The sequence below is a fragment of the Cynocephalus volans genome, chromosome 3 (assembly GCF_027409185.1).
Source record: "Cynocephalus volans isolate mCynVol1 chromosome 3, mCynVol1.pri, whole genome shotgun sequence".
Lineage (NCBI taxonomy): Eukaryota > Metazoa > Chordata > Mammalia > Dermoptera > Cynocephalidae > Cynocephalus > Cynocephalus volans.
Genome location: NC_084462.1, coordinates 72,613,435 through 72,636,221, shown reverse-complemented (window position 1 = coordinate 72,636,221; position 22,787 = coordinate 72,613,435). Strand labels below are relative to the sequence as shown.

At 37.3% G+C, this 22,787-nt stretch overlaps 1 protein-coding gene across 1 annotated transcript in view; it reads left to right on the top strand.

Annotated features, from left to right (window-relative positions):
• Positions 1 to 22,787, top strand: part of LOC134372573 (IQ domain-containing protein H-like) — a 53,702-nt gene that overhangs the window by 11,957 nt on the left and 18,958 nt on the right. The window contains exon 4 of the mRNA XM_063090035.1: positions 16,757 to 16,874. Within this exon, the coding sequence (XP_062946105.1) occupies positions 16,757 to 16,874 (118 nt within the window). The remainder of the gene's footprint in view (positions 1 to 16,756; positions 16,875 to 22,787) is intronic.

The window sequence follows — 22,787 nt, the reverse complement described above, 5'->3', positions numbered from 1 at the left end:
TACTACATAGGGGTGAAGGTTACTTTTTTTCTTTCTGCCCAGAGATGGAAAGAGTTAGCAGTAATCTTCAGGAAAACAGTTTTTCACAAACCTATTAAAATGTTAAATAGTTCTTTATATTTTCCCCTTTTCAGTTGTAGAAGCAGCATGTAGGTGTAATCACTTTTTTAAGCACCCAAAGCTGAAGTCTGATTTATTTAGCTGCATAGAAATGAGACTTTTTATTTGTAGGATAATAACAAACATTACTAACTTTATTATGTGGGAGACCAAGTGCTATATGTGTTACATATATTCTCCTGGGTAGTCCTCACAACAACCCTGGAAAGGAGTTCATTCCTTTTGTACAGGTTAAGAATTTGAAACTTAACCTCTCTAAGTTATTGAAGGTCACATAGTTAGGATTTTTCTTAATTACAATTAATTAAAGTTAGGCCTTTTTACTTTGGAGGTTCAACATAGTGGTTAAGAGAAAAGTATGTTGATAGTAAATTTACCGTGGTTATAGAAATTAGAACATTTCTTAAAGAATAAGTCTTGGTTTAAACTTTTTTCCTGTTTTAGCAGTCACTGAAATCTTACAGAAAGGAGGATAGGGCTGGAGTTGTACACCTGTTTGGGAACTTAAAATCCTGTAAATGATGTCAATACATTGTCCTTTGCAAAAGATACAGAAGCAGCATATTGACCTTAGGTGAGGAGTGTCTTATATGGTTAACTGGCTTGACCTGACTGAAGTAATGATTTATGTCATTCCATGGGTGTCTTACAGTTGTTACCTCAGCAGGTCAGTGTAGTCCTTGATTCTGACATTAAAACTAACATTCTCATCCTTTGAAAACAAACAAACAAAACAAACAAATGAAAAAACAGCATTCTCTTTCTTTCACCCTTATTCTTACTTTGGCATTCTGAATTACTCTGTCTTTTCGGCCCATGTTTAATTAAAGTCAGGAAGTATTAAGTGAATTTGTACTATGTGCTAGCACCATGGCTGGTGCTCTATGGAATTCAAAAGAAGGTCGCTACCACAAGCATCTTAGAGTCTAGTCAGAGAAACAAACTCGGTGTAAATTATAGTGCATGGTGGCACATGATTAAAAGGTGATATAAGTTTAGTAGGAGATTAGAACCTTGACAGGTTAATATGGGCTACACTAGTTGGGAAGGATTTTTAAGGGTAAAGTAGTACTTGGGCTCAGGCATGTGGAAAGGAAAAGGGAGAGCTTTCAGAGAAGGAAAAAATAGCATAAATGAAGAGCCATCTAGGGAAGAAGACACATGGGAGGCCTGTTTGATTGTGAAGACCAGTGGGTTTGGAGGAGGGAAAAGGAGAAACAATTGAATAGGTCGTGGGGGACAGATTGGGCAAGAGTTTAATACTAGATAGTGAAGTTTAAATTCATCTTCTTAGAAAGTAGGAAGCCACTGAAGGTTTTTGTGTCAAATTGTGACATTTTTTAAAGATTAATATGGAAATGCTATGTAGAGTAAATGGGAAAGAACAGTCTGAGATAGTAAATCAGTAGGGAGAATACTACAATTGCCCATGTATCCATTTACTAATTCATTTATCTTTTATTTATTCAACAAACATTTATTGAACATCTGCGTTTTACCAAGCACTATGCTAGGTATTGGGAATATACTAATTAGACATAGACCTTGTCCTTGTAACTCGAAGTTTAATCTGAGGTAAATAGGCCTGGACGAAGAAAATGGCAGGGGGACTGAAAGTAAAGGTTTGAGACATCTGGAAAGAATCTCAGTGAGCAAGAGACTTTAAAGATGCAGAATGAGTGATACTCAAGGATGATCCCAAGATTTGGGATCTTGGGGCACTGAGAAGGTAGAGAGGAATCATTGATCTAAAATGACTGCTAAGAGAAGTCAGCTTGAAGAAGAAAAGGCTTTGTTTTTGACTTTGGGTTTGAGGTCACTTGGAGCTTCCTAGTGCAGATGAGACTTTGTTTGGGGGAAGATAAAGCAAGAAATACGCAGTTCCAAGTTTTAAGTTACAGTGGATTGAGATGAGGAGGTCAGACCAGGGAAATAAATAAGGGTCTCATGCCAACTTTGAAAAAGTCTTGGAAACATGAGGCCAGAAGTCAGATAAGCAAATGTACATTTATATAGCACGCTAAACTTTACAAAGCACTTTCACATCTGTTATATCAAATACTTACAACAACACTGTGAAGTAAGGGTTGTTATTATCCTTATTATAGATGAATAAGCTAAAGTTGAATAAATTGCACAAGATCACATGGCCAAGAAGTCTGCAGGAACTCTAACAATGTCCAATCTTCTGGTTCTAAATCCAGTGTCTTTTCTGTCATGCTAATGAAAGATAGGATGATGGCGTTTGCAAGTTATTTTCATTATTTTAAATTTCTTAAAAGAAATAATGATCAGTTTAACTAAAAATTTATAAATATGCACTTGAATTAAATAATTCAATGAGATAAAATGTGCTAGACCATACTAATTAAAATGCTTTCTATTTTGGCCATTTATATCTTTAATTTTTAAACTTGGGACTAAAACTATGACTTGAAAATAGTCATAATACAAGGAATCTATAGGAAAAATAATAAAACGGATTCTCGGAGAAGAAAATATTGGCGGTTACCAACTTTATGTATTGACTCTTAGTTTGAAATCAAGAGAGCCCAGCAGGGCAAAGTGGGAGGGCTGTATAGACGACAGCCAGGAGTCTATAGTAGGTGGAGAAAGTGTGTAGTCAAAGGGCCAAGCATACAAGCAGCAAGCAAGAAAGCCTCAGAAAGGAGGGGGTGGGGGAAAGTAAACAGAGAAAGAAATGTCTGTCACAACCTTTAATGAAAGAATCCAATACTTAAGTTCTCCTGTCTCTAGCCTTCTCTTTTCTTCTCATCTTGATAGAGAATAGGGAGTTGCCTGTAGGTTTGCAGGTTATGATAGCCGAAAAGAGCTAACTAGGTAGCAATCCCAGCTACTGAGAACAAAACAGAAAGTTTCTGACAGAGATCTTTTCTTGTGCAGTTCTTCTCTCTTGCCAAGAAGTGTCCTTGCCCCTTATTAGGGTCTAGAAGAGTGAAGGGAGATGTTGACTGGGGGCATGGAGTTGGCGCCCAGAAATGGTCCTTGGATTATATCTTTCCTATTCAATGCAATAGAACAAGCATTGGCCTTCCTCTCGGGTAGGTGGGAAGCTGCCAAGTTTGTATGGGCCCTATGAATCCTGGAGCTGTCAGTCCTAGCTGTGGGTGTGTGGGGCTAAAGTGGCATGCAATTTGAAATGAAATGAGATGGGTCGAGCTAAATGAACTAGAGGAAAGTCCAAAATGGGTCTTCAAAGTGAACAAGCCTGAGGCAGGCCCTAGGAGTCAAAGTGAGAGTCACAGGATGTGGCTCAGGGAGGAAGAAAAGCAACGGCAGTAGATGGAAATAGATGGAAACAGGAGAATCCAGGAGATCAGGGACTATTGCCTGTCACTGACGTTATCTCTGCTCCCCAGGTAGATAATCACACCTGGTCTTGCACTTGCCTCCAGAGACTGTCGTGAATAGACTTGGCTTCAGAGTCTGGCATGGCATTCTGAGAGATTATATGCAAAGCAGGTTACAGAGTCCAGAGTTCCATCAGGTTCTCATGATGAGAAGGAGCGGGCCTGGCCAATTCGTTGCATTTTTCTTCTGAGGTTCCATGATGAAGTCCTTATAATATCCTCGTAGGAAGATGTTTTTTCATTTACCAATAGCATGACTCACTGAGGACCAGGTTGCTTAGTCACAATATTGATCAGGAGGTCAGAGGGGAGACTTAACTTTATGAAAGTTTTGAGTTGGGACAGAAGCTGGAACTGGCCTTCTATCCCTCATAGCTATCAGTCAAAGAATTTGGGCGTGTACCCATAACACGTGTATATTTGTTTATTTATAAAGTATAAACTTTTTATCGTATATAGTAAATACATTCTAAAATACACTAAGATACAAATTTTTAAATAATGAGATAAAGATGAAATAAATGTATGTATATTTTTAGAATTGTATTTATTTTTTATTGAAACATAATTGATTGTACATATCTGTGGGATATAGCATTGAATATCAATACCTGTGTGCAATATGTGATGCTCAAATCAGGATAATTAGTATATGCAACCTTACACATTGTAATCATTTTTTGTGGCCCCAAATGAGTATTTTTAATGGTTTTTTTTTTACTTTATTAACAGCACAAAACTTTTGACTTTCTAACAAAGGTTATAATTATAATGTTCTGGTTGCTTAATCTTGTTAACAGTGATGGCTTTATGCTGGCGATAGCTGATATCTCAAAACATACTCTACACTTAGGTAAGGTTCAGCATTGATGACAGTTAGGTTTAAGTCCATATTTCAGTTAGTCTTCTAGATAATTTTTGAGTTTTAGGATGGGGGTTTTTGGGCAGACTTTCGTTGAGTTTGATTGAATCATCATCATTTTTACTTTCTGATATAGCTGAAAAAAATCTCATGCTAGGAATAAGTATCAGCTCTGCCATTTTTTTGTTAATCATGGATGCTTGTTACCATTGTCTTCAAAATACAGTTTTTTGCAGAAATCTTTTAAAGACATGTGTACATTTTTTCCAGATTTAGTTTAGTTAAAACTAACTAATATAATCCATGAGCTTGCTGCATGAGTAATTTACAGTCCATTCTAATTCTCTGAAAGCAAGTGTTCCAATGCTGGTCCCACTGTTCACGCCTTCATGGTTTGGGGCTTCTACTCTCAGGATGCCTCCAGAACTGCAGGAGACATGACCACATGAGGGATCCAGGGACAAGCTAAATATTAACTAGTAGTACAGAATAATTTCTTGTTATTTCTTATTTTATGTAAATAGAAGTTCTTATACTTTCCTCACATGACCAATGGCATTGTCATATGTATCACCTGAGAAATGGGTACCCTATTTGACAGACCAGATCTAGAGTGATGGTTCTCAAACTTTAGTTTGTGATTCTTTTTCATTAGCTACCAGATAGGGTCCTGGAATCTGCATTTTAACAAACACTTTTGGTGTTTCTAATGCAGATGATTTGTGCGTAGAGTCTCTAGGATGAGCAAGATTGCCTGGAATCAATATTCTTTTGGCCACATAGAGGGCCTGACTCTGTATGATCAAGAGGCTGGTCCTGGAAATTTTGCTACCCTGTTGCTGTGAAGGGTTAGAGTAAGCCTCTTACACTGGGATTGAACCAGAACTGGGACCTGGCACTCAGGCTGGCAGGAACTACCAATGTCTGCTCAGACTATGAGGCTGATAGAGTGTCAGAGGCTAAAAGTCCTGGGGCAGCAACTCCTTCTGAGAAGGGAGGCTTATCATAAGGACTGCAGTTCTCTGTTGCTCCTTTGACAGCAGAGCACAGTTCCTATGAATAGCTGAGAATCAACATTGTTCAGATTTATGGGGCTCACTCCATCTGTGGAAACTCAGGAAATCAAGAGTTCATTCCAAGGGCCGAGCCCGTGGCGCACTTGGGAGAGTGCGGCGCTGGGAGCGCAGCGACGCTCCCGCCATGGGTTCGGATCCTATATAGGAATGGCCGGTGCACTCACTGGCTGAGTGCCGGTCATGAAAAAGACAAAAAAAAAAAAAAAAAAAAGGAGTTCATTCCAAAAGGCTACTATCCCTAGATACACCTTTAAAGATTATTTGAACCAGATATACCAGATATACAATAATTATCATCTGGTCATCATTATCATGATCTTCATCATCATCATCAATATTTTTATAACACTGACAATTTGCAAAGGACTTTCTTTAAATCTATGAGGTAGATTATCTACCCTTTCCTTTTAAAGATGAAGAAACTGAGGTTCAGAGAGGTTAAGTAAACCAGTCCCAGATCACACAGGTGGTCAGTGGTGAGGCCCAGACCCAAGTCCAGATCAGTGTCTGCAATCTAGCACTCATCTCCTACTCCATAGCTGCCTGAAAACCAGAAAGCCTAATTTTCACAAAAGATGGCTTTTCCTTTTAGCGAGTATTGCTCAAGGGAAAATCTGGTAGTTTTGTCTAGTAGACACAAAAACCAGTAGGTATACAATGTGATAATAATGGATACCAGCAAATGCAAGATTTTCCTAGCAACCATTCTGAAAACAATGATAAGGACATTATCAAAAGTGGCATATTTTCTCCAAAGAGCTCAAAGTGCTTTTGTATTGTTTTCAAAATAGATTTCACTATTATTCCCACTTTGGCAATGATTCTTCTTCTGTGTCAGAGTGTGGTTCTTCCTCTTATCATCACTGGCTTTTACAGATTTTGCTTGTGATATCCGCTCACACTGTTCTTAACGACCATGCTTTGCTTATTGACACTAGGAGGGTAACTACCATCTGTACCAGCACTGTCAAAACTGCAAAGAAATCTTCATTTTATACTCTGTTGTGCTGGTATTTAAGGGGGGGGGGGGAAACAAGGAAAAAGCAAATAATAGTGAGAGACAGTGAGAGGAAAAGAAGAGGTTTTTGTTAAATGGTGAGTGTAGATTAGAAGGTACAGTGTCACTCAATTACTGAAGCATTTTAGAGCCAATCTATTCTGGGTTGTTCCCGTATACAAATCCCAGTTATATAGCATATGACTACATTTTACTCACACGTAGAGAGACAGGTAAAGCATGGGTAACGATGTTAAAACTTGGTAATCTACACAAGAGGCATTTGGATGCTCACTGTTCTTTGAATTTTTTCTGTTGGCTTGAAATTTTTTAAAACTATGAATTTTTTAAAACAGCATTATAAAATAAAAAATAACAACTGGGAAAAACATTTGCAACAGATATGACACAAAAATTGCTAATATTCTTAAAATACAAAGAACTCATGCCGGTTTAAAAAAAAAATCTGATGTAGGCAAAAGGGTATCAGCAGACTACTCAGAGATAGAAATGCAAATAACCAGTAAATATGTGAAAAAAGTTTAATGTCACTGGTAACTGATGGAATACAAATTAAATGCAGAAAAATGTTTAATCTTATTGGTAAACAAAAGAAATGTAAATTAAGTAATACATTACTATTTTTTCTTTTCTTTACAAGTAAGTAAAATGATCATTTAAGCCATCATAATACTTAGTGCCAATGAGTGTACAGCAAGGTGGGCATACTTTTATAAATTAGCATAAAGTTCTTTTTCTTTTTAAAACATTGAAACGTAATTGATTCTGCATATCTGTGGGGTACAGCGTTGAATGTCAATACCTGTGTGCAATGTGATGCTCAAATCAGGATAATTAGTATATTCAACATTACACAATGTAATCATTGTTCTGGCCATTTACAATTTCTAACTGGCCCCCCTGCTCCTTTCCCACCTCTAGTGGCCTCAGTTCTATTCTCTCCTTTTCAAAGTTCAAAAAATTATTGTGATTGTTGTATCTTTCTTTCTTTCGTTCCTTTTTTTAGTTCCCATTTATGAGGGAGAACATGCAGTATTTCTCTTTCCATGCCTGACTTATTTCATTTAACAAAATTTTCTCCGAGTTCATCATGTTGTTGCAAATGGCAGAATTTCATTATTTTAATGGCAAAGTAATATTCTATTGTGTAGTTATACCACATTTTCCTTATCCAGTTGTCCAATGATGGACAATTAAGTTAGTTCCAACTCTTGGCTATTGTAAATAAAGTTGTGATAAACATGGGAGTGCAGGAATCCCTTCGTCATGAAGATTTCCATTCCTTTGGGTATACACCCAGTAGTGGGATTGCTGGATCGTACAGCAGTTCTATCTGTGGTTGCTTGGGGAACCTCCATACTGTTTTCCATAATGGCCGCACTATTTTACAGTCCCACCAACAGTGTAGGAGGTTCCCCTTTCTCTACATCCTCGCTGGCATTTGTTACTCTCTGTTTTTTAGATAATAGCCAGTCAAACTAGGGTGAGATGATATCTCAAAGTGGTTTTGATTTGCATTTCCCTGATGCTTAGTGATGTTGCATTTTTTCACGTGTCTGTTGGCCATTTGCATATCTTCCTTTGAGAAATGCCTACTCAGCTCCTTTGCCAATTTTTTAATTGGGTTCCTTGTTTTTTTACTAAGTTTTTTGAGTTCCCGTATATTCTGGATATTAATCCCTTGTTGGATACATAGAGCAAATATTTTCTCCCATTCTATAGGTTGTCTTTTTACTCTGTTAATTGTTTCTTTTGCTTTGCAGAAGTTTTTAAGTTTGATAAAATCCCATTTGTTTATTTTTCTATTTGTTGCCCATTCTTTTGGGTCTTATTCATAAAGTCTTTTCCCAATCCTACTTCTTGAAGTATTCTCCCTACATTTGCTTTTAGGAGTTTTATAGTTTGAGATCTTAAATTTAAGTCTTTAATCTATTTTGAGTTGATTTTGGTATATTGCAAGAGGTATGAGTATAGTTTCATTCTTCTACATATAGAGATCCAGTTTTCCCAGCATCATTGATTGAAGAGGTGATCTTTTCCCCAATGTATGATCTTGATGCCTTGTCAAAGATCAGTAGGCTGTATGTATGTGGGTTGATTTCTGGGTTCTCTATTCTGTTCTGTTGGTCCAGGTGTCTGTTTTTATAATAGCACTATGCTGTTTTGGTTACTATAGCTTTGTAGTATAGTTTGAAGTCAGGTACTGTAATTCCTCAGCTTTATTTTTTTGCTCAGGATTGCTTTGGCTATTTGGGGTCTTTTGTTCTTTCATATGAATGTTAGGATTATTTTTTCTATTTCTGTGAAGAATGTCACTGGTATTTTGATGGGGATTGTGTTGAATCTGTAGACTGGGTAATATGGACATTTTCATAATGTTAATTCTTCCAATCCAAGAGCATGGAATATTTTCCCATCTTTTTTGTCCTCTTTAATTTCTTTCAGCAGTGACTTTGTAGTTCTCTTTATAGAGATCTTTCACCTCCTTGGTTAAATCGATTCCTAAGGGTTCTGTTTTGTGTTGTTTTGTTTTTGTTTGTTTTTTGGTGATCACTGTAAATAGGTTGGCTTTCATGATTTCTCTTTCTGCTAGTTTGTTATTGGAGTATTAAAACACTACTGATTTTTATGTTGATTTTTTGTATGCTGCAACTTTACTGAAATCATTTATCAGCTCTAAGAGTTTTTTGGTAGAGTCTTTAGGCTGTTCTACATATAGGATCATGTCATCTGCAAATAGGGACATTTTGACTTCATCTTTTTAATCTGGATACTCTTTATTTCTTTCTCTTGTCTGATTACTCTGGCTGGTACTTCCAATACTCTATTAAGTAGGAATGATGAGAGTGGGCATCCTCATCTTCTTATTGTTCTTAAGGGAGAAGCTTAAAACTTTTCAGGATAATATTGGCAGTGGGTTTGTTGTATATGGCTTTTATTGTGTTGAGATACTTTCCTTCCATACCTAATTTGCTGAGAGTCTTTATCATGAAGGGATGTTGAATTTTGTCAAATGCCTTTTCTGCCTGTATTGAGATAATCATATGGTTTTTGTCCTTGATTTTGTTGATGTGTTGTATCACATCTATTGACTCGCTTATCTTGAACCATCCTTGTGTTCCTGGGATGAATACCACTTGATCAGGGTGTCTAATATTTTTGATGTGTTACTGAATTGTTTGCTAATATTTTGTTGAGGATTTTTGCATCTATGTTCATCAGAGATATTGGCCAGTAGTTTTCTTTTTTTGTTGTATCTTTGTCCGGTTTTGGTATCAGGATGATGCTGGCCTCATAGAATGAGTTTGGGAGAATGGCCTCTGTTTCAATTTTTTGGAATAGTTTGAAGAGAATTTCCTCTTTAAAGGTTTGATAATATTCAGCAGTAAAGCCATCTGGTCCTGGGATTTTATTTGTTGGGAGACTGCTGATTACTGCTTGGTTGCTTGTTATTGGTCTATCGAGGTTTTCTATTTCTTCTTGGTTCAGTCTTAGTAGTTTGTATAAGTAGTAGTGTAGAGAAATTTATCCATATCCTTCAGGTTTTCAAGTTTATTGGCATATACTTGTTTATAATAGTCTCTAATGATTATTTGTATTTTGGTGGTATCAATTCTTCTTTTCTGATTTTTGTTACTTGGGTCATCTCTCTTCTTTTTGTAGTTAGCCTAGTTAATGTTTTGTCTATTTTATCTTCTCAAAAAACCAACTTTTTGTTTTATTGATTTTTTTGTATCATTTTCTTGGTCTCTATTTCAGTTAGTTCTGCTCTGATCTTAATTATTTTTTTCATCTACTAATTTTGGGATTGTATTGTTCTTATTTTTCCAGTTTTTGAGGTTTAGCATTAAGTCGTTTATTTGAAATCTCTCTTTTTTTTATTTAAGAGTTTATTGCAATAAATTTCCCTCTTAATACTGCTTCTGCAGTATCCCCAGGTTTTGGTATGATGTGTCTTTATTTTCATTAGTTTCAAGAAATTTTTTGATTTCCTGTTTAATTTCTTCCTGGACCCATAGGTTGTTCAAGAGCCTGTTGTTTTTTTTCCCATGTGTTTGCATAGCTTCCAGAGTTTCACATGTTATTAATTTCTAGTTTTAATCCATTGTGGTCTGAAAGGATACTTGATATTGTTGCTTTGTGTTGCTTTGCCCCCCATGGATTTGTCACCCCACTTCCCCTGGGTGACAGAGATGCAAAGGATTACTCACAGCTCATCTCTTCTGAGCAGTGAGAGACCCTGAAGTGGTTAACTTCCCTGGAACCCTCCTTGGGTTCCTTTGGAAATTACCCCAAATTGGGGTTCTCTTCCTGCATTTATTTTCCAGACCAGGAAGTTACAGGAAGAGACATAGGTGGGGTTATAGTTTAACAATATAGGCTGGTAACTTCAGTGAAACAAGCCAGATGACATTCCAGTAAGGCAATTAACAAAAGCTTGATCTTAGCAAACATTCCTTCTTATAGCAATTTCTCAGTATCTTTACATAACAATCAGTAACTAGTCTGTCCTTGAGCCAACAACCTTGCCATGCCACAAATCTTTATCTTATACCAGAGACTTATAGCCTAAGGAAATTTTTCAGTCCTTGCAAGGTCAATATTTGAAACTGCAAGGCTTTGGAAAACCAGGCCCTGTGAAGTACATATGCTTTAGAGTATATTCCACAGATATGACTTCAATTTTTGAAAATTTGTTGAGGCTTGATTTGGGACCTAACATGTGGTCTATCCTAGAGAATATTCCATGTTTGATGAAAAGAATGTATATTCTGTAGTTGTTGGATGAAATCTTCTGTGGATATCTGCCAGGTCCAATTTGTCTAAAATGCAGTTTAAATCCTGTGTTTCTCTGTTAACTTGATGCCTAGATGATCTGTCCAATGCTGAGAGTTGTGTTCAGATCCACAACCATTATCATGTAGGTGTCTATCTCTTTCATTAGGTCTAATAGTGTTTGCTTTATATATCTGGGTGCTCTGGTGTTGGGTTCATATATGTTTATTTTTGTTATTTCTTCTTCTTAGATAGATCTCTTTATCATTATATAATGGCATTCTTTGTCTCTTTTTATAGTTCTTGGTTTAAAGTCTATTTTATCTAATATAAGAATAGCTACTCCTCCTCATTGTGGTTTCATTTGCATGGTGTATCTTTTTCCATCCTTCACTATTAGTCTGTGTGTTTCTTTACAGGTGAGTCTCTAGTAGACAGCACGTAGTTGGGTCTAGCTTTTTAATCCAAACAGTCAACCTGTGTTTTGCATGGAGAATCCAGTTACATTTAGGGTTGTTATTGAAATGTATTATCTTACTCCTGGTATTTTGTTGGTTTTCATTTCCATGTTTTAAATATCTTTTGTTCCTTTCTTCCCCTTTTATTGTTTGTCTTTGGTGTTTATTGGTTTTTTGAGGTGGTGAAATATAGTTTCTTTCTCTTTTTCATTTGCATTTTTATTATACCACTAAGTTTTGTTCTTTCTTGTGTATTCATGGTATACATGAATTGTTTTTTGGATTCCAGATACAGAACTCCATTGAGAATTTCTTGTAGGGCTTGTCATGAAGTGGTGAACTCTCACAGTATTTGTCTGAAAATACACTATTTCTCCCATGTTTCTGAAGGATAGCCTTGCTGGGTGTAGAATTCTTGGTGGGCAGTTTTTTTTCTTTTAGTATTTTTCATATATCATCCCATTTACTTCCGGCTTGTAGAATTTCAGTTTAAAAGTCTGCAGTTGTGTGATGTGGACTTCCTTATGGACAACTTGATTCTTTTCTCTTACTGTTTTTAGGATTCACTCTTTGTCTTGGAGTTTGGCCAGTTTGACTATAAAATGTCTTGGAGAGAACCTTTTTGAGTTGAATTTGTTTTGTGATCTTTTAACCTTCATAATCTGGATAATTTTTCCCATTTTGTTGTATCATTAAACTGAATCTTCTGGTATCTCATTGAGTACCTTAAAATTGTTGCTTGGAATTCCTTTTCAGTCATTTCAAGTGTTTCCTGCTCTATGGGGTCTGGAACTTGAGAATTATTGTACTTATTTGGTGGTGTCATATTTTCTTATTTTTCCCTATTTCTAGTATATTTATGTTGATGTCTTGTCATCTGGTAGAGCAGTTGCTTCTTCTATTACTCTGGAGTGGGCTTTGAGGAGAGAGACTTCCTCCAAGAGGTGTGTTTTTATATTGACTCTTAAGTCAGGTTTTTTAGTTCTGGGTAGATGCAGTAGTGTATCTCTGTGTGGATATTTCAGCCATATTCAGTGTTGCAGTTGCATGTGAGTGCCCCCATGGCCTTGGCACTGGTGCATTTAATGATTCCTTTCTGAGGTTAGTGACACTGTGTTGAGTCATCAAGGATGTGGGCGAGCTCTTGAGTTCTTGGGAGAAGTGCCTGGGTGCCCTGTCACTTTTTGGCTGGAGAGGCTGACCCTGGGCTGGCTTATTGGCACCCTGGCTAGCATCCTGTGACCTTGATAGGTGCACTGGGATACACTGGAGCTCCTCAATTTGAAAGGGAGACTCTGGGCAGGGTTTCTCTTTCCTTTTTCCTACAGGCAGAGGCTCCTCCTGGGTCCTTGCTTCCCCCAGTTGGGGGATTGGTTGGTGGTGACTGGGGATTTTCTTTCTTACTCTATTTGGGTACATGGGTTTCTACTCTCTCTGGGGGTTCCCCGTGTGTCTCACCCCAGATCAAGGCAGTGGTGTGGGCTGCACAGGTATCTCTCACCCCCTGATGCACTACTGTGGGAGGCAACATAATTCCCCCTGTGGGTTGGGCCACTGGGTCGGGGGTCTGTCCTCTCTCACCTCTTTCCCTGGGCTCCAGTGTTGACTCTTCTTGTGTCAATGCAGGTGAGTGGTTGGTGGGCACCTGCATGGATATGGAGGCTGCTGCTATGGCAGCAGGCTGCCCTAGCAGTAGATGGCTGTGGCAGTGGCTGTGGCAAGCCACCTGTGTGGTGGTGGTGTCAGCAGCAGCATCAGGCCACCCATGCAAGGGCATTCCACTCACTCCTGCCAACTGTCAGTGGGGCCTCCCCATGGCTCCTGTGGTCCCTGAACACTCCTGCTGGCTCTAGCACAAATTTCTTAAAAGCAAGTTTTCACCACATTTGAGAAGATTTAGAAAATTATTATTTTTTAATTTGGTAATTGTAGCTCTAGGAATTATCAAAGGAAATGAGAGATACACATGAAACTCTATATAATATGTTCAATTTAGTATTATATCTAATAGCGATAAATTTAGAAAAACCTTGAATATCAACAGTAAAAGAATAAATTCATTATAACAATCTATATGTGTATTATGTAGCTATTCAAACAGATATTGTTGAAGAAATTTTAATGATGTGGAAAATTTCCTCACAGTGTATGTGGAGGGAAAAAATGAAGGATATTAAATTATATTTCAACTCAGTTGTCAATATCAAAATTCACTTCTAACACATAATCCATGGAGGTAAGAGGATTTTAAAAATACACCAAAAGGTTTTCACTTGTAAGAACGCAGTGAAGACATACATTTGCCTATGCCTCCTGCTAAGTAAAACAATTAAAACAAACTTAAGAGCACTCTGAAAGGTGGAGAGAAAACGGCAGACCAGCTATGGGCCTTAGGGCATAAGGAACAACACGGTGCTGAGTTCCTGGGTTTTCTTTATGCCTCATATATGATGTTATTTTTCTTCTCTCCAAAGAACTTCTTTCAACCTTTTTTGAAGGACATGTCTCTGACAACAAATCCCTCCATTTTTGATTGTCTGAGGATGTGTTTATTTCTTTTTCACTTTGAAGGATAATTTTGCTGGATATAGAATTCACAGTTGGTGGGTTTTTCTTTCCATGTTTTGAGTATTTCAATTCACTCTCTTCTTGCTTACATGGTTTGTGAAGAAAAGTCCAATGTAATTCATATTTTTACTCTTCAGTAAGTAAAGTGTGTTTTCTCTCTGGCTTCTTATAAAATTTTCTCTTTGTCTTCGGTTTTCCATGCTTTGAACATGATATGCCTAGGTATAGTTTTTGGTTTGTTTGTTTGTTTTGGTTTGTTTGGCATTTATCTTGGTTGGTGTTCTCTGATATCCCTGGATCTGTGGTTTGGTGTCTGTCATTAATTTTGGAAAATTCTCAGACATTATTACACAAATATTTCTTCAACTCCTTTGTTCCTTTCTTCTTTTTCTGGTATTCTCATTATGTGCCTGTTGCACCTTTTGTAAGTGTCCCACAATTCTTGGATATTCTGTTCTGTTTTGTTCACTTATTTTTCCTTTTTGCATTTAAGTTTTGGGAGTGTATATTGACATTTCTTCAAACTCACTAATTCTTTCATTGGCCGTGTTCCCTGTATTAATAAACCCACTGTAGGCATTCTTCATTTCTTACAATGTATTTCCTTTTGATTCTTTCTTAGAGTTTCAGTCTGTCTGCTTACATTACCCATCTGTTCTTGAATGTTGTCCACTTTTCCATTAGGGTCTTTAGCATATTAATCTAGTTATTTTAAATCCTGGTATGATAATTCCAAAATCTCTATCATAGCTAAATCTAGTTCTGGTGTTTGCTTTGTCTTTTCAGAGTATTTTCTTTCTTCCTTCCTTCTTTCTTTCTTTCCTTTGCCTTTTAGTATGCCTCATAATTTTTTGTTGAAAGCTAGATATGATGTATTGGGTAATAGCAAGTGGACTAAGTAGGCCTATAGAGTGAGGGTTTATGTTTATCTGGCTAGGAAATATGCTGTGTTTACTGTTTGCTGTAACTGTACGTGTCTGATGCTTCAATTTCCTTTAGTGTCTTTGTTTTTTGCCTCCTCCATTGTCTTTGGGTTTCCCTAGAAACTCCTTCTTAAATAATGTCTGAACCTTACAGTTCCTTCACCTGTAATCCTCTAATATTTAGGGGCTCCATAGATGTGTGGTAATGTGTGTATGGGGGGGGAAGCATTCTATACTCCTATGATTAGGTCTCAGTCTTTTGGTGGGTCTGTTGGTAACCCCTGGGCTGTTACCTCTAGAAGACTTTCTCAGCATTTTTCCACCCTTACATGAGACAGGAAGGCTAGAGAGGGATGGAGTTGGGCTAATTGCCCTTCTCTGAGTCAGGTAAGGCTTTGGTAAAATAGCTTTCCTTGAGAGCTGGCCTTTATTACAGAGAGCAGAACAAAGACCAGAACTCTCTGGGAGTATTTCAAAATGGTATTTTCTCCTTCCCACGCTGAAAGCAGGAGGGGATTTTTTCTCTGATCTTCACAGTGAGAACGTGGTAGGGCTCCTGGAGATAAAATTCACAAAAGTGTGGGACACTCTAAGACTTGCCCCTGCCCCCCAAGTTTGTAACTCACAGGCTAGTCCACACTGAGCCTCTAGAAATTTGTCATTCAGAATTTAAGTGTTCTTGCTAGCGCTGGCTCTAGCGGTAGGCTTCTACTCTTAGGCTTCTGCTCCCCATGATTCTCTGAATCCTCTCTCTGTCCAGTTTTTAGTGCAGCAGTTTGCCCTGTGATCTTGATTCTCTGATGGATATAAGAAGAGTTGTTTTTTGTTTTGTTCAGTGTTTTTCTTGTTGTGGTATGGGAGTGACAACTTCAAGCTCTTTATATGTTAGAGTGAAACCAGAAGTTCATAATTTGATTTTTAATGATAATTTTACAAAAGTGGGCAAGGGATTGAGTTATTGGTAGTTTTGTTTTATTGAATTTATTTTAAAGAATTGGAACTTGCTTTCAAATTAAAATTTTTAAGACATATCATGGCACACATATACTCATTCTTATAATTTTATTGTTTTTACGTTGCTCTCCCATGGAACTGTCCACTCCTTACTAAGTAAAATCTTTAACTACCTTTGATCTTTAAATCTTTGTGATTATATGAAATAGGAGAGATTTTTTAAAATGTAAGTATTAACCAATTAGGGACCATCATTTTGAATATATTTAAAATTAGCTATCCTGTAATTTGATTTTATTAAGCAAAATACAGCATTATGTCTTTTTCTTTACCAAGAAATATTTTCTAGTGTAATAATTCTGTCAATTTTTAGCCATATAAACTCAGCCAGAGATAGAGCTTTTTATTCATGCTATAATAGTCATTATCAGTTTTGGAAGTTCTTGTGCTTAATAAAACAACTGCAGTTTTACAGTGGTGAAAATGCTAAAGATTGGTCCAATTTATTGTAATTACCAATAGAATATTTCCTACAAAATATAATTTTAACTAGGAAGCATTTTAAAATTACAATTTGACAAGCTTTTATGATAGCAGATTTGATGTTAAATTCTATTTCTTTTTACTCAGGTTGCTCCCAACTGTAATTGATCAGAAATCATTTATTTTTCCTCTGGAATCTAAGGATAAACTTTGGCAGCCCCCCAAACAGCAGGGTTCATTTCCACATGTCTTTCCAAGAGCCAAGGTAGGAATAGAGAAATCCATAGAGACTGAAAGTAAATTAGTGATTGCTAGGGGCTGGGAGGAGTGGAGACTGGGAGTGACTTCTGATGGGTATGAAGTTTCTTTGGGGGATGATGAAAATATTCTGGAATTGCATAGTAGGGATGGTTGCACAACTCTGTGAATATGCCAGTACTAAGCATTATTGAATTATATACTTTAAAAAGGTAAATTGTATGGTATATGAATTATATCTCAATAAAGCTGTTAAATATTTAATAAATAAAGGTAGGAAATTTGCTTTGGGTTCTAAATTAGAAAACATAATGAATATATAGGTCTGTTTCTACAGTTTCATGTTACTGTTGTTTCATATATGTTTGTGGCATGGTCAAATTCTATGACAAAATAGTTTTGTTTTTTTTTTTATGCAGCAAAATAAAACATAACAACTTTAAATTTTTGAACAGAGCCCAAGAAGGAAAATTTCAGGTGGTGAGGAATAGAGCTCAAGAGGTTTCTCACTTTGCCTCCATTGGGTGTTTTCCCAATTTGATTCCTGTTCTCTCCCTGTTTTAGCTCTGGCTGCTATAACAGAATACCGTAGACTGGGTGGCTTAAACAACAGAAATATATTTCTCACAATTCTGGATGCTGGAAGTCCAAGATCAAGGTGCTGTCAGATCTGATGTCTGCTGAGGGCAATCTTCCTGCTTTGTAGACAGGCTTCTTCCTGTTGTATCTTCACATAGCAAGGAGAGAGAGGAAGCAAGCTCTCGTGTCTTTTTATAGGAGCATTAATCTCATTCATGAGGGCTCCACCCTTATGATTAATTACCTCTCAAGGGCCCCACTTCCTAATACCATTACTTTGGGGGTTAGGATTTCAACATATGAATATTTCAAGCATTCTATCCACAGCACTCCCTGACTCCCTTAAAGTAATATCTTACCTCTTTTGGGTGCCAGGTACTGTTGTCAGTGCTTTGGAAATACTAACTTGTTTAACCTTCAGAACAATTCTGGAAGGAGGTGCTGTTATCGTCTTTATTTTATTGGTAAAGAAACTAAGGTACAGAGATGTTAAATAAGTTGCCCAAGAGAACATAAGTTCAATAAGTGTCAGAGCCAGGATTATGAACCCAGAAATGTAGGGATCCAAAGTTGTGCTCTTATCCACTATGATACCCCTTTTAATAATAGCTTTATTGAGATATAATTTACATACCATAAAATTCACCCTTATGAAATGTTCGATTCAGTGATTTTTAGTAGATTCACAGAGTTGTACACCCATCATGTGGTACCCTTTTTATAATTGCTTATATTGCCCAGTAGATTTCCTTCATCACACTTACCACAGTTTGTAATTAGATACTGAGTTGTATGATTTTTTTTTTAATGTCCATCTTCCCACTAGATTATAAGCTTAATGAGGGCAGGATCTGTGTCAGTTTGTGTATTGCTATATTATGCCAGGGGACTCTCAGGAAAGGTTTGTTGAATGATTAAATAAAACCAGCACAGTGTTTCTAAAGGTATGCTTATCCCCATGTAAAATATCAGTCCAGGCTCCTCTGCACTCCTAAAGTAGCCTGCTCCTACCTTTGTCATTGCGCTTGTTAACACTGGGGCCATTCAGCTACAGCCTGTGGAGTACTTCTTGTGTGCCAAGGATTGTTATAGGTACATTGGGAGGAAAAAGACAGACCAGGTCCCTGCTCTCAGAGAGCTTACATTCTAGTCAGGGAGACAGACCATCGATAAGAAACTATCAGATTGTGACAAAGGCTCTGATGAAAATCAGAATGCTGTGGTAACAAGAGCTTTTCCTTATGAAGTAGCTGGTTCAGTTAAATTTTTATTTTTTTGCCAACAATCTCAGGAGGGCCATGGTTGGTTCACAGATTGAATGGAGATCTCTGATTTACAAGAACAATGAAATATATTGTTCCAGAAAAAAATTAAACCATGACCAGAAATTTATTTTCCCAAAGAGTTTAAAAACCTGGCAAATGATCATAAAGATAAGAAGTCTTATGTGCTAAGCATAACCCAGTGTTCATTTAAATGTTATGAGCATGGGTGGGCTTTATTTAGAAAGGGGCCTGGACTGTTTCCCACTCTGACACTACCTCCAGGGCCTGGATCCCTGTTGTTGTTTTATTTCTGATATCTGTGACATCTGCTTAAAAATGCATATCCTCTGACACAAAAGATAGCCCTAATTTTGCATTGTAAAGTCAATGACAGACAGTGCTGTTTTGCCAGCTGTTATACATGCCTGCTATACCAACATAAAAGCTTGTAATATTAAGTGCTTGTGAAATCCAACTGGGATATTACCACCTTTAATTATCCACTTTCAACCTTTTAAACTAGGTAAACCCCAGTTGCTTCCTTAAGCTCTCTTTCCCCAAAAGTGGATAGCTGTTTTCAGAATGCCAATTCACACCCGAAAGCTTAAATGACAAATAATTAGGAGTTGCTCAATTGTAATTAAGAATCATAATTAAGAATTGTTTATTGGGCTTCTTTTAAATTTGAAAAAAATACACTCAGAAATATTTATAATTAAAAAAAAGAAAGTTTACACTTTCTGAGGGTTTCTTCTTTAAAAAAATAGAATCAGTGATGAAATATCAGTAAGAAGAATTGGAATATAAAGTCTTATTTTCAGGATTTGCAGAGATAACTGAGGGCAAAATCAACAGACTTTATTTTTGCTTATTAAAATGCTCATTATTTTACTTTTTCCTCCAAATTTATTAGTAACACATGCTTGTCGTAGTAAGCAAAAAACATAATATGAAGATGTAAAGGCATCCCACCCTCTACCAAACTGCCCACTCCCATGAGGTAGCCAAAGTTAACAATCTGGCTTGTATCCTTCAACACATTTCTCTTTGTTCTTAATAATACATACAGTACAAACACATATGCAGATGTATATGGTTGTGAATTTTTTTTTATTGAAACATCACATTCTGAATTGTTAAAAATAAAAGCCATCTTTTGTTCACAAATGCTATATATGAAGCTATGTTATAGAATTATTTGCATAAAATATGTGCTATTTCCAAGTCAAGGAACTTTAGTATAAAACATAACATGGAATATGGTATCATATTTCTGAGTTTTTTTATTGACTATCCCTGACAACAAAAGAGGGAAAGTACGACCCTACAGGTTCCAGGGTTGAATCTGAAGAACACAAAGCAAGTGGGATATGTCTTTGATATCTCATGCTTTGTCATAAAAATGTATAAGAATTTTTCACTCCATCCCATTATATGTCTATTTTTGTTTCAATATAGAAGTAATACATTTTATGCCAAAATATTTAGATAAAACTGATGCCCCCAGGAATATGTCAAATTTGTTATGTTCCTACTACACTATCACATATTCCTAATGGTACCCCAATTTGAGAAGTGGAGGATTGTACAGCATCAATTTATTTGTTTATCAAATGTTTGTTGATGTCCTTCTATATGCTGGGTATGCTATTAGACACCAGGGATGCAATGATGTTCCTGTCCTTATGGAGATAATATCTGCGGAAGAGATAAGTAGGCAGATAATGACAAAATTCTGGGGGAATAAATGCTCTAATGGGAGAAGTATAAAATTCTATGGTGGCATATAGAAAGACACCCAACTCAGACTCAGGAGGAATGGATTTCAAGGAAAGTTTTCTAGAGGCGAAATCTAGAAAATCAGGGGAAGTTAGCCAGAATAAAGTTAGGAAGACTAAGTGAGGAGGGTGGGGAGCGAGTGCCTAAGCAGAGGAACCTGTATTTACAAAGACTTGGGGTGAGAGAGCATGGGGTATCAGGGGGACTGAGAGTAGTTCAGTCTGACCAGAGCATAGCACATGAGGAGAGGAGAGCGGAGGATGTGGTCAGATGGGTAAATGCTCTCATGAGCTCGTTTAAAGAGTTCGGACTTGTATAAAATCCCAGATAATGGAGATAACGAAAGGTTTTCAGCAGGCAAGTGACATAATTGTACTTACTTCTTTAAAAATTATCACTTTGGCTCTAGTGTAATGAAAGTATTGGAGGTATCAGAAGTAATTTGGAGACAGTTGTAATAATATGAGTAAGAGATCCTGATTATCTATCTGAACACAGGGGGAGATGGAGAGTACAAGATCAGATGGAGAGAGATTCCAGAGGTAGAACCTGAAGTATTTGAGGATAAAGAGAGAGAAGTCAAGGACAATGTGAAGATTTTGGCTGAAGCAACTGGAGTGAGGATGTAGTGGTGCTATTCACTAAAACAAGGAACATAGGATTTTCTGTTTCTATTTGGGCTTATTGTTATATGAAACAATATAAGTTAGGGGAAATTAGGTATTTACATAAACAATTAAGACTAGGCCATTCATTGCATGGGGTATTAGTATTTGGGACTGGAAATACTCGTAGATGTTTCAAATCAGGTAGTTTGAGAAGAATTTCATAAAAGGGGCCGACCCCGTGGCACACTCGGGAAAGTGTGGCGCTGGGAGTGCAGCAGCACTCCTGCCGCGGGTTCGGATCCTATCTAGGGATGGCCAGTGCGCTCACTGGCTGAGCACAGTGCGGGCGACACCATGTCAAGGGTTGCGATCCCCTTACCGGTCACAAAAAAAAAAAAAAAAAAAGAAGAAGAATTTCATAAAAGGACAATTTCCCAGGGTAAGAAGAAGATGGAGGGAAATAAGACAATATAGAATGTTGGGGACTAGCAATATCAGGACACAACCAACCTTAGGTCTTAGAGTCAAGCAGAGAGAATGGTGTAGTGAATGCTGTAGTATGCTGCCTGGATCTTCCCCCTCCTCCACTTAGAACTGAAATGCTCATTCTCCCACCTGCCTGGAATGTTAGCGACTGATAGATCACAGCTGAGATCCTCTCAGGTCTATGTCTGGCCCATGATTACCCTTCTCCCCAGGGTAGCCACATCTAATGACTGGTTGATGCAGGGTACAAAGCCCCCTTGTCTCAATTTGGGACCAAAATAAGGGCTGTAACTATAGAACTCCCCAGATCAGATCAGCTGAGGACTTTGTTGTAACGGCATCACAATTAACTGCTCCCCCTGTTCAGCTCTATATCTCTCACTCCTCACAGGGGTTGATCCTGAGATCTCTCTGCAGTAAATCTCCTATGCAAATCTCTGTATCAGAGTCTGTTTCATAGGGAACCACCACTGAAGCAAATGGTTATGGTTACCTGGTAGAGATTTAGGGAGAGCTGTGAAGAGAGTGTGGCCTAACAGAAACCACAATCTTTAAGGGATACAGCATTTAGTGGGTACTCCACCTCTGACAATCCCCAGGGGAGGGATCCAGAAGAATAAGTACACCAACCTCACATTCCTCCTTTCTTCTGATCTCCTGCCTGTGCTTCCCAATGAAAAATGGAAGATATCCAGCACAGGGTGCATTATTTTTTAGAATTACTCATTTCTAAAAGACATATATGAGCAGAGTGACCATATAACTTACTGTCCAAACTGGGACACTTTTAAGAAGAAAAGAGGGTGCTATTAATTGCTTTAAGACAACAGTGATACCTCATCTTTTCCAATCTGGACCAACTTTATTTCTTTCTCTTGCCTGATTGCTCTGGCTAGTACCTCCAGTACTATGTTAAATAGAAGTGGTGAGAGTGTGCATCCTTGTCTTGTTCCTGTTCTTAAGGGAAAAGCCTTCAGTTTTTCCCCACTCAGAATGATACTGGCAGTGAACTTGTCATAGATGGCTTTTATTGTGTTGAGATACTTTCCTTCTATACCTAGTTTGTTGAGAGTCTATCACAAAGGAATGTTGAATTTTGTCAAATGCTTATTCAGTGTTTATGGAGATAATCATGTGGTTTTTGTCCTTGATTTTGTTGATGCAATGTATTACATTTATTGACTTTCATATGTTGAACCATCC